The sequence below is a fragment of the Myotis lucifugus genome, unplaced genomic scaffold (assembly GCF_000147115.1).
Source record: "Myotis lucifugus unplaced genomic scaffold, Myoluc2.0 scaffold_2818, whole genome shotgun sequence".
NCBI lineage: Eukaryota > Metazoa > Chordata > Mammalia > Chiroptera > Vespertilionidae > Myotis > Myotis lucifugus.
In genome coordinates this window covers 1,833-13,930 of record NW_005873866.1, presented here as the reverse complement: position 1 = coordinate 13,930, position 12,098 = coordinate 1,833, and the positions used below count along the sequence as shown (strand labels likewise).

General features: G+C 44.7%; 1 protein-coding gene across 3 annotated transcripts; it reads right to left on the bottom strand.

The window, feature by feature from the left end:
* Positions 1–6,254: 6,254 nt before the first annotated feature.
* LOC102427846 (interleukin-36 beta-like) lies at positions 6,255–11,292 on the bottom strand. 3 transcript variants are annotated; one of them, XM_023749101.1, is made up of 5 exons: positions 11,221–11,292; positions 10,342–10,428; positions 8,959–9,022; positions 7,365–7,498; positions 6,255–6,581 (listed from the first exon to the last, which is right to left on the bottom strand). In XM_023749101.1, the coding sequence occupies exons 2-5, from the start codon at positions 10,384–10,386 to the stop codon at positions 6,330–6,332; spliced, it is 495 nt and encodes a 164-aa protein (XP_023604869.1). In that variant the 5' UTR covers positions 10,387–10,428; positions 11,221–11,292; the 3' UTR covers positions 6,255–6,329. The 3 variants fall into 3 exon arrangements, with proteins under 3 accessions (XP_023604869.1, XP_014306086.1, XP_023604868.1); XM_014450600.2 differs by having other exon boundaries at positions 8,959–9,066; positions 11,221–11,286; XM_023749100.1 differs by lacking the exon at positions 8,959–9,022 and having other exon boundaries at positions 11,221–11,286.
* Positions 11,293–12,098: the final 806 nt, after the last annotated feature.

Here is a 12,098-nt window from a genome sequence, read left to right as displayed (position 1 = left end):
AATGAAAGACACAGAATCATGGATAATCAAGGAAACATAAAACCGCCAAAGGATATTAATAAAGCTACATAGAATGACCCTAAACAAATGACAATCAATGAATTGCCTAAAAAAGAATTCAGAATAATCCTCTTAAAGAAATTTAGCAACAGACAACTAGACAAAATTCGGAAAGCAATGCATGAACAAAGACATAGAAACATTAAGAACAAAACAAACAGAAGTCCTTCAGTTGAAGAATGCAATGAATAAACTGAAGAATTCAATAGCAGACTGGATTAAGCAGAAGAAATGAAGTATGGTAGCAATCACCTCAGGTAGAAACTATAGTTTAACTTTAACCCTGCTGTTTGGCTTCTGTACTTATTTGCTTAACAATAGAAAAGTTTGATATTCTGAATTGTATAAATCATCCCATTCGATTGAATGCCTTATTGATTGTAATGTTAATATCCCATTGACTGTGATCTTACTGGTTTTAGAAAGCAAATTCCTCTGTACCTGGAAACCAGGACAGCACAATTATCCCAAGACCCAGAGGTTCCAGATAATGTGTTTCTGTCAACTCAGTGGTCCAAAGACCCAAAACTATAATTAATCTTTGTAGTTAACTAATCGGCTCAATCTCGCTTCTGTAACTGCTTTGTGCAAACCGGGGTCCTCATTCCAAACCCTGGGATGTAATCAGTACCTTTGTGATTTTTGCCTATATATCTGGTGTTGCAGCCATCTTATCACTGCAAGATTTGGGAGAGTGAAATGCCCCCTCATAGTCCCAGATTGCAATAAATGTGACTCTTTAATTCGACTTCTTGAGGGATTCTTCTGTGGTTCGCCGGGTAATTTACAACAGAAAGAATTAATGGACTAGAAGACAAGTCATTTGAAATTATTCAGTCAGAGAAACAAAAAGAAAAGAGTGAAAAAAACCCATGTGAATTATGGAATTCTACTAAGAAAAAGAATCTATGCATTATTGAAGCCCTAGAATTTGAAGAGAGGAGAAAGGAGCAGAAAGCTTCTTTAAAATATAATGGCTGAGAATTTCCTAAACCTGAAGAGAGACCTGGACATCCAAGTTCATGAAGCTCATCGATGCCCCTTTAATTTCAACCCCAAATTATCTTCTACAGGACACATTAAAATAAAACTGTCTAAAATCACCACATTGTTTATGTTAAAGTTACACGATGGTGTATGTGAATTGTATCTCAGCTCCTGGTAAACAGGAGCGATTTCGATCTCCCTTTAGGAGAAGCTGCTGCCCAGAGGAGAGCTGGCCTACAGCCTCAGGCTGCCACAACCCTGGGCTGCTCCCAGGCCATGACTGAGCACAGCAGCACTGCAGCCAGGCCCTTCCTGGGACCAGGAGCCTCTACAGGTAAGCTTTGCCTGGGGCTCCCTGCCAGTCAGGTCAAGACTTCCTCAGAGTGGTCACAGCTGCAGTGCAGCCTGAGGCTGTTCCTACCCACTCCTCTCTTCCCCATTGCTAGTGTCCCGCTTGCATTATGGCCTGAAGGCTCTGCCTGCCTCCTCCTGATCCCTCCCTCCTACATCTTTCCTGTGCTTTTCTCCCAACACATTCACTGCTTGTCTAATCCCACCGTGGTGTCTCCTCTTCAGAGCACCCAAAGGGACATGATGTAACCAAGAGTGAACCCAGGGACATGAGGCACGCTGTACAAGAACACAAACACTATGGTTTCATTCTAGAAAATGTAAAGGCAGGCAGCACTAAACTATTTGGGGAGATATGCACATGTGGTGAAAGGATAACAAAATGCAAGGGAATAATAACCATGAAATTTAGGATGACAATTACATCTGAGGGAGGGAGGGTACCGGATGGAAGAGGAACATACAGGGGTTCCAAAGGTCCTGGCTTTGGCTGGGTGATGAGTTCATGTGGGTGCCATTTATTTGCATCTAGGATACACTTGTTATTAATATTCCCTCAAACCTATTCAATATTTACTTTAAAAAAGAGATAAAGGGTCTTAAAGAGATTTCCTGAATTTTCTGAATAAAATAACACAACAACAATAGCTATCATTTATTGTTTACCACAATTTTATTCCTTAGTTTAAAAAAATCTTTTAAAAGTGAAATGTAACAATTATTTTAAAAGCCATATGTAAAACAAAACAAGCTAAAATGTTAATTATTTAAAAGGTAGAAATAAATCAGACATCAGTAAAAAAAGAGAGAGAGAGAGAGAGAGAGAGAGAGAGAGGAAAAAATGAATTCAGTCATATGATAAAGCCAGAAATTTTTGCATCTAAATTTTACAAAGAGAAAAACAGTGGTTGAGTGATGGCAGTTGCTCTATATGCAGTGGTGGGTGGCAGGAACATTGGAGAGAGATGGGTGGAGTTGAGGTGTACATTGAAGGTAAACCTCTTTAGGGAAAAGAGGATAGACTTGATGGGTTGGATGTAGGGCTTCAGGGAAAGGAGGAATCAAAGATGAGTCTTAGGTTTCTGTCTTGAGTAACTGGGTATGGGAGTAGGCATGTTGGACAATTATTGAGGGTACTACTTAGGACATATTCAATTTGCATGCTCTGGGACAACATAAATTGGTATTCCAACAAGAGCCTTGGGCCAGATCAAACTATTCCATCCATCAGGACAGTGTTCCATTCATGAGAAGAGGTAATGTCATCCAGGGAGACAGCATAGAGGTGAGACGGGGCCTGAGGAACTGCATCTTTTGAAGTCACAGGAAGAGGAACTGGAGAAGAGGAATGAGAGGGGAAAGCCACTGGGGTTGGGGAACATTAGGGGTGATGGTCACAGAGCCCCTAGATGTGAGTGTAAGAATGAGGCAGAGCAGCAGGCTCTGTCCAACATCAATTAAGATGAGGACAGCAGAATGTCCACAGGATGTGGCAACAGAGATGTCATTGGTGATGCTCAAAAAAATGTTTTGGTGGAGAAGTTAGAAGCCAAGACTAGAATGTGCTGAGCAGTCAATGGCATACTAGGACTCAGGGGCATACAAATCACAGTAACAACAAGATATTCTTTATACACTGGATGAACAATGGTTTTTAATTTAAAAGTAAGTTTTGGTCAGGGAAGGAAGGATAAACACATTGTTGGGAGTATAAGTTGGAAAAGCCACATCAAAAGGCAGATTGACAGTATCTGTTGAAAATAAAAGATGCACTTACAATATTTTTTGAGAAACTGTTATGTAAGAGGCAATGGCTGGCACATAAGGGGAGTAAATAGGCATAAAAGACACAATCCCTGTTCTCTGTGTACCTAGAATTTGGTTGAGGAGAAGAGAGTAAAGGGACCAAGACAAGAAGAAAAACTTGAGCACGAAGTCTAGCAAAAGATATGTCACGTGAGAAGGCAAAATGCTATGGACCTTAAAGGAGACAGATAGTGCATTTGGTTGGGGAGATGAGGAGAGGTCTCTCAACACTTCAGACATGTGGGATATTAGAGACATGGGCAGTGAGATACACAGGGATGAACGTGTCTGAGATGTTTGTATGAGAGGAGGTGTTGGAGGCAGAAAGCTGATGTGCTGAGAGTAACTAGTAGAGGAAAGAAGCTCTCTCTAGATCTGTCTCAGCCTCAGTTTACACCAGAAAGCAGAGCCTGAGACAAGGCTTGCATGCAGGGTGATGAAAAGGGAACAGGAGTAGAGGCTGGAAAAACGGAAGCAGGAAAGCTAGGGCAGCCAAAGCAAGGATGTGTTCTTGGGTGAAGCACTGCCATGGGCAGCTATGACCAAGTCCTGCTGGGACCCTCTGAGGACCATGTAGATAGAATGCATCTCAGAATTGTCCACCAAGTGATGGGAGAGGTAGCATTTCCCACCCACTCCCATCCCCCACTGGGGAAGGTCTCCTCTGGAGCAGCTCCCTCTTACTTCCAGGTTTGCGCATGCATGAGTGCCAAGCAGGTCCCTGCAAGTGTCCTCCCCCAGGTGTCCTAGGCTCCCCAGACCAGGCAGAGAGAGATGGCTGGTGCAGCAGAGACGACTTCTCAAAGCACAGCAGTGACTGAGGAAAAGGCAGGCTAGCAGGGTATAAGGTGGGGTTCAAGGGTTATCCCCAACAATCCTGGGCAGTGAAGCAACAGGAGGTAATGCCAGAAGGACAGGTCTTGGAACAGATTATGCCTGGCTGAGAAATGCAGACTTAGTTATCCATTGCAATCAGTACAAATTGCAAAACCTGATGATCACATTTGTCATGTGCAAAGAAGGGCAAGGTCTCCTGAGAGGAGAGCGCTTACACACACATTCATGTCCAGGCTATTATAGTAAATTGCAGCTTATATGTGATTGGTGACGTGAATTTGTAGATTTCATTACAGGCTTTAACTAAAGTCATCCTCACAAAATGGACAATGGGCTTAAAAACATCCCAATAAAGAAACTGTGATTGAAGGTTCTACTAAAATTCCCAAAAATAACGAGAAAATGTCAGCTGACCTACTTCCAGCCACTTTAAAAAGTAAAAACAAAGACAATACAATGAGTTTCAAGAAGTTGCCTGAAAAATAATTCAAACTGATATAAGCGATTCTTTGAAACATGGATTGATTTGCATTCATATTGTTAATTTGCATTCATATGTTAACAATTCATCTTTAACCAAAATATATACTATGTGTCAAATTATTAACTAACTAGAGGCCCAGCGCACAAAATCGCGCAGGACCTAGACCTGACATGCCATGAGACCCATCAATGCACTTCAGGGTGACCGGTTGTTTGGTCATTACGGTGTTACAGCGTTATGGTCACTGGATTTTTATAATATAGATCAGTGATGGCTAACCTTTTGAGCTCAGCATGTCAGCATTTTGAAAAACCCTAACTTAACTCTGGTGCCGTGTCACATATAGAAATTTTTGATATTTGCAACCATAGTAAAACAAAGATTTATATTTTTGATATTTATTTTATATATTTAAATGCCATTTAACAAAGAAAAATCAACCAAAAAAATGAGTTCGCATGTCACCTCTGACACGCATGTCACAGGTTCGCCATCACTGATATAGAAAGTATTAAGAATTCTTCATGAGTATGAACATGTAAAATTTTTATTTCATATTTATCTTATCCTTTACATTTTTCTTTGGGAGTAAATTTCCAATATCTATAATGAACATGAATAAAATTAGTAAATAGTATTTTTATTGAAAGAGTGGCATGAACAGAAATGTTTGCAATTCACATCTCTAGGCCATGGGCTGGCGGGAGGAACAGGATAGGGTTATATACAAGGAGCATTTGGGATGTTGACCTAACTGGACTTGACAGCAAAGTGGACAATATCAGGAAAGAATAAAAAGTGACTTTCAGGATCAATACTGGAACAACACTCCATTGGGAGGTGTGGTGTGCCAGTGCATGTCTAGAGGAGGTGGCTTTGGGTGCTGAGCATGAGGTGGGCTGTGGATGGACATCAGTGCTCAGTAATCTCTCTATTTTTTTTTTTTACTTTTAATGCATTTATTCTTGAATTTAAAAAAAATTTTGTTTTATTGTTTAAAGTATTACAAATAGTAGTACATATGTCTTCTTTTTTTCCCCATTGACCTTTCCCCGGCAGCCCCTTCCCCCACCTCCACCCCCACACCCCCACACATGCCCTCACCACCACCACCACCCCTTCCCAAGTGTCTTGCGTCCATTGGTTATGCTTATATGCATGCATACAAGTCCTTTGGTTGATCTCTTACCACCCCCTCCCGCCCGCACCTGCCCCAGCTTTCCCGCTGTAGTTTGACAGTCTGTTCGATGCTTCTCTGCCTCTGTATCTATTTTTGTTCATCAATTTATAATGTTCTTTATTAGCCATAAATGAGTGAGATCATGTGGTATTTTTCTTTCTCTGGCTGGATTATTTCACTTAGCATAATGCTCTCAAGTTCCATCCATGCTGTTGCAAATGATAAGAGTTCCATCTTTTTAAAGCAGCGTAGTAGTCCATTGTGTAGATATACCACAGTTTTCTAATCCATTCATCTACTGATGGGCATTTAGGCTGTTTCCAAATCTTAGCTATTGTAAATTGTGCTGCCATGAACATAGGGGTGCATATATCCTTTCTGATTGGTGTTTCTGTTTTTTTTTGGGGGGGGATATATTCCTAGAAATGGGATTACTTGGTCAAATGGAATTTCCATTTTTAATTTTTTGAAGAAACTCCATACTGTTATCCACAGTGGTTGCACCAGTCTGCATTCCCACCAGCAGTGAAAGAGGGTTCCTTTTTCTCCGAATCCCCACCAGCACCTGTCATTTGTTGATTTGTTGATGATAGCCATTCTGACAGGTGTGAGGTGGACCATGACCTAGAGGTTCTCTGTCCCAGAATCAGCCACCCCCAGCTCAGGCTGTAAAGAACTGAAATAGAAGTTGGTGTTGTAAGTTTTGCCCCTGTCGTTGGTGAGGGTGACAGGCTGTCTCGCCTGCAAGGAAGTGGCTATGTACCAGCCGAGGCAGGCAACGGACTGGAAGGTGGAGGTGGAGCCCTCTATGCCACGCAGAAAGAGAAAGGACTTCTGCGCCTTCTTCTCCTCGTACAGTTTCATTATGCTTTCCTTCTAGGAGGAGAAAGAGGCCTATCAGAGAGGATTACTGGGAGGAGGGAGCTCAACTAACTCAGCCTCAGGAGTGACTGCTTTCCCCACAGGGAGGAGCATGGCTGATGAGAGGAGGATGCCAGGTGTCAGCACAGGCAACACTTCACTTCCCAACAGCTTGGCTGCCCCTGAGATCCCACAACACCAGGCACTTCTGATTCTTTGAGACAACACCATCTTTCCCAGAACAGAGTGGGGCTCATTGTGTCATGGGGGCTCCTGCTAGGCACCCATCTACAGGTTCAGACCAGTCTCACGAGATTCCCAGTCTCCAGTGGGTTTGTACATTGCAGCGTCCGTCACAGCAGAAGGTTGAGCTTCATGACTGTAAACACTGCTTTCAGTGCAGGGACCACAGACGTGAAATCTGCAGCATCCAGACTCACAATCTGCCCTTCTCTCCTCCGTGTGCCGTGGCCTGAGCTCACATGGGAGTGCCCGGCATCTCAGAGGGTTTCTGGGAGGCAGTTGGAGAGGATGAGGAATGGAGAAGCTGCAGTCCTGGCCTTCCTGAACTGCCTTTGTGGTGTCCTTTCTGGCATTCAGAGGGTGCTCTGACATAAAGTAAGTGTTACACCCATTCCAAAGGGAGGAGGTATTGGCTTGGGGACTATCTAAGTCAAGTTTCCTTACAATGAATAATCCAGGGTTGAAAAAATGTTATTTTTACTCAGTAATATATTAAATTAAATTAATTAAATTAAAAGTCACAGTACTTCTCTCATTCGCTGCACAACCACTCACCTTAAGCTGCAAAGTTGGCCGGCCCTCAATTTCTGCACAGAACAGACACAGATCTTCCTTGACTCCCAGGTATATCGGACTGCCTTTTTCATTAGAGATGTCCGGGTCTGTGCATGGCACTGAGAAAACAGTAGCTGGAAATAGGGAGATGGAGACAGGCATCAGCTCCAGGAGGCAGCAAGGCCGGTCCTGCCAACACTCTGTTGCTCCTCCCAGCCCCGTGCTGACCAGCCAGGTCTGCCCAGAAGGCTCCCCCAGTTAGCCAGGGGGTAGAACTGCTCCATCAGAGATGGGTGGTGGAAGCCCATTTCCTTTTTCCCTCCTTCCTATCAAAGCCCAGTTTCCCCAAAATAAAAATAAAATTCCCCAACACACTTCCACTAACTTTGACCAGACCTTAAGTTATAGTCCATGAGCTCTAAGTGGAAGTGTAGTGTGGGATTTCCAAGAATGTCCTTTAAGGGGAGCTCACTCAGCTAGAAGGAGCACCTTTTTTGTTAATCCTCACCCGAGGGTATTTTCCCATTGATTTTTAGAGAGGGTGGGAGGGAGGAGAGACACAGAGAGAGAAACATCGATATGAGAGAGACACATAGATTGTGTGCCTCCCACACATGCCCTGACCAAGGCTGGAGATCGAGCCTGCAACTGGGGTACATGCCCTTGACCTGAATCGAACCTGGGACACTTCAGTGAGTGCACGAACTCTCTATCCACTGAGCCAAACGGGCTAGGACTGAGCTCCTTCTGTATATCCTGTGGCTTCCTTCACTTAGGTGACATTTGGCATAACTTTGAGATTCATAAGGCAATATGGGCTCATCACACTGGCCTCAACCGCCCGCTCAGGTTTCTTTCACATGATGTAAGCATGAGCAGCAGGGAAAATGGAGACAGGTTGTGTAGTCAACGCTTCCATGGAATTTGGCTGTGGTTGGCATATAGCATGGTGCCTTGTATATAGAAAAACAATGATGGTAGGAATAAAATGTGGGCATCAAGAAGAGCTTTTTAGTATTAAGCTTGGAAATATTATATCAGAGCATGTTTGTCAGTGACAGAAAAGACCCAATAGATAGACCAAGGTGGGATATGCAGGGAACAGAGGGATGAGATCAAACACTGAATCCTAGGGGGCGGGAAAGAGCTGAGTTGCACTGACTTCTTCCCACAGCTTCATAGAGGCATGATTGACTCTTGATAGGAGGAAGACATATTCTCCTGTTACCAGAGTAGAGGACACCAAGCTAGAAGAGTGTGCAGTTTGGTGGTGGAAGGTGAAGGAATTTAATCTGAGGACATGGGTAGCAATGGATGACATTTAAAGTAGAGAAGCTCCAAGGAAAAGCAGCCTGACTGAATGGACAACCCTGTCTCCTTGAAGACATTTTCCTTGTTCAAGGAGAACTGCCCATCCCTCACTCCTCATTTCTAGGTACAGGGTTACCTTTGCGGGAGGGAACTGCCTTGTCCTTCTTGCTCTCCTCTGGACACTGAGCTGGTGCCCAGAAGTAGGAGAGGTCACAGCCGAGCTCATACAGCCCCATCCCCAGTGGAGATGGTATCCCTTTAAGAGGCAAACATTGTCACTCACCAGGTTTGACATTGTTGTCAGAAGGAACTGCAATTAAAGACTCTCCCTCCAGCACCCACACCATCTGTTGAGGATCACGAATACTAAAGGTCATTGGACTTCCTATCCCTACCAAGTGACAGGGAGAAAAAGCACAAAGCACACGGGAGGTTACTATCAACTTTCAGGACTTGGGCTGCATCCTGTAATACAGTGGTTTCCCCCTTCTTATTCACTGTTTTACTTCCCTCGATTTCAGTTACCCACAGTCAACTGTGGTCAGAAAATATTAAAAGGAAAATTGCAGAAATAAATGATTCATAAGTTTTAAAATGCATACCGTTCTAAAGTTGTGATGGGACCTCACATCACCCACTCCATCCCACCTGGGATGTGAATTGTCCCTTTGTCCAGCGTGTCCTCACTGTATACAGTCCCCACCCAGGAGTCACTTGATAACCGTCTGAGTTATCAGATCTACTGTTGTGGTATCACAGTGCTGAGTTCCAGTCACCCTTATTTTACTTAACAATGACCTCAGAGCATAAGAGTAGTGATGCTGGCAACTCAGATGTGTCAAAGAGTAGCTGTAAAGTGCTTCTGTTCAGTGAAAAGGCATGTGATGTGTAGGAAACAACATAATATATATGGGGTTTGGTACTATCTGTGGGTTCAGGCATCTGCTGAGGATCTCAAAACATATCTTCCTCAGATGGGGGGGTGGGTGGGGGAGCGACTATACTGGCTTATTAATTTCTAGGGCAGATTTACTGTTCTAAGAGTGGCTATAGGAGAAAGGGAGGGGCTGTTTTGTGGATCAAAATGTCTGAAATCGCCCTAACTGTTTTTGGCTCAGTGGATAGAGCGTCAGCCTGTGGACTGAAAGGTCTCGGGTTCGATTCCGGTCAAGGGCATGTACCTGGGTTACGGGCACATCCCCAGTAGGGAGTGTGCAGGAGGCAGCTGATCGATGTTTCTCTCTCATCGATGTTTCTAAGTGTCTATAACTCTCCCTTCCTCTCTGTAAAAAAAATCAATAAAATATATTTTTTAAAAATCTTGGAAAAAAAAGTGTCTGAAATCGTGGTACCCCAAAGATTATTAAGGGGTATCAGTAACTTGTCCTTTTCTGATTGACAGTCTCTGAGTACTAAAAAAAAAATTAAAATTAAAATTGGTCATCAGTATGTTTGTTTTCTTTGCCCTCTTTATCAAAATAAGTAAACAATTCTAAACACACATAAGATGAGAACTAAATGCTCTGAGATATTCAAGTGCAGCTTTTATGATGTGAGTATTTCAGCAAATACATCTGTAGCTGGGCAAATGAGAGGACCTGGTGCCCCATTGTCCTTGGGAAGGCCGGATGGAGACCACCATGCTGGTTTGTAATTTGCCACTTACTTCCTGGGGCGACCACCTTCTCTTTAGGTTTTCTGTGAAGAACATAAGGCAGATCAGATGGTGGCGAGGAGGTTGTCATCATCTGGCCTGTGAAGGAAGGAGGGAAGAAAAACACGTTATTCATTGCCCTGCCCTTCCCCTGGAAATGGATGGGAAAATTGTTCGGAGGAAGCTGCCCTGCGATCCTGTCCCAGCTGCACATGTGAGACTGAGGATGGGAAGAGCATGTTCCTGGGCCAGACAACCCCAAGTGGAAGCTCCCATCTCTGTCGGGACTCGATGGTCCTGGCTCTCCAGGCAGTGATGGCCCTGGGGTTCTCTCTACCCACCACATCTGGAGTTGCTAGGAGGTTCCAGAGTACCCCCAGGCACCTTCTAGGATGAGTTTCTGGGTTTAGAGAGGGTGTGTTCATCTCTGTTTAGCCCTGCACAGCTGGTAAGTCATCAGTTCTCCTGACTTCAAGTCTGAGCATCCTAAGTGACTGGCAGCAAGCCCGTCTCTCTGCCCCCCATCTCCCCAGTTCCCCACCCAAACAGGCATCTCTAAGGACCCTGCCATGGACATCCACAGGCTCCAGGTCACAGGACACCTATCTCTGGGCTTCTGGTCAGGACAGCAGGCAGCTCCCTGAGAAGACCACAGACTCCCCACAGTGAGAAGCAGTTGTTCACCACCCTCCCTGCCTCAGGACCCCCGGTGCCTGATTCTACAGTTATCCCTAGAGAGGGAGTAGGCAGCCACCCTCACTCATGGAGGCAGCCCAGCTCCTCTGATGCCCTGAGCCTTCGACCCCGGGCCCCTCAGCCCCAGAGGCTCCTCAAGGCTAGACAGGGCTGAGAGAGCTCCCCGCCACGTGGCTTCTGAGCAGCAGAAGTTACCTTTGTTCAAAGGGATGCTCTTGTCCCTGGGCCAACGCAACCTTAGGCTCCACCGCATGCAAGGGCTCCTCTAGAAAACTGATTAGGACTCCCGGCCTTCTAATAGCATTTAAGATCTGGGTCATTTCCTGGTCTGGGTGTGCCCATGTTGTCAAAAAGGCTGGTCTGGCACAGAAGTCCCGTGAGTGTCACTGGGTGACTGGGAGGCAACACAGGTGTGGCCGTTCTGGGGTCCCAGAGAGACCAAAGCAGGTCAGAAGCCAGGAAACAATGGTGAAGAAACACGGATGAGGCCAGTGCTTTGTAATCAAAAATTCCTTGGGACCGCCTTGGGGACAGAGGTGTGACATGTCACTGACTGAACCACACCTCGTTCACACCTTTCAGGAGTTTTACACAACCAATATCCAGAGCTTATTCCATGTTGATAAGCTACGAGAAGTACCTGATTAATCTTTTAATCCTCACAACAACCCTTGAGGGGCCATTAATCTTTATTTCTTTTGCAAAATACAGAGACCCAGAGAGATGACAAGACTTACCCAAAATCACATCATCAAGTTACAAGCCAGATGTCTCTGTTCCCCACCACTGCATGGTGTTTCCAGCAGGTGAGATGTGGGCCTGTGACCCACAGTGGGTGGTGAAACCTGCACTATGTCCAACACAGGGGAATCGTGGGCCGAAGTGACCTGGGAGACCTGTGGCTTCTCAGATCTGACTAGGATCAGACTTGCCTCAGCAATGGCATGGAAGGGAATCATTACCCTTGAAGCCCAATATTGTTGGTCAGCCCTAAATGTTAAAAAATCCTACTCGTTCTCTGCCAAAATGTGCCTCCATATAAACTCACAACCACGGGCTTCAGTTCTGTTCTC

Bases quoted from the DNA above. Each gene is read 5' to 3' on its own strand.
- LOC102427846 (XM_014450600.2), bottom strand. From the start codon at position 11,278: ATGCGGTGGAGCCTAAGGTTGCGTTGGCCCAGGGACAAGAGCATCCCT. The intron at 10,429-11,220 runs GTAACTTCTGCT...CTTCCTTCACAG, and splicing joins GAGCATCCCTTTGAACAAAG to GCCAGATGATGACAACCTCC. The intron at 7,499-8,958 runs GTGAGTGACAAT...CCCTATTTCCAG, and splicing joins TGACAACAATGTCAAACCTG to CTACTGTTTTCTCAGTGCCA.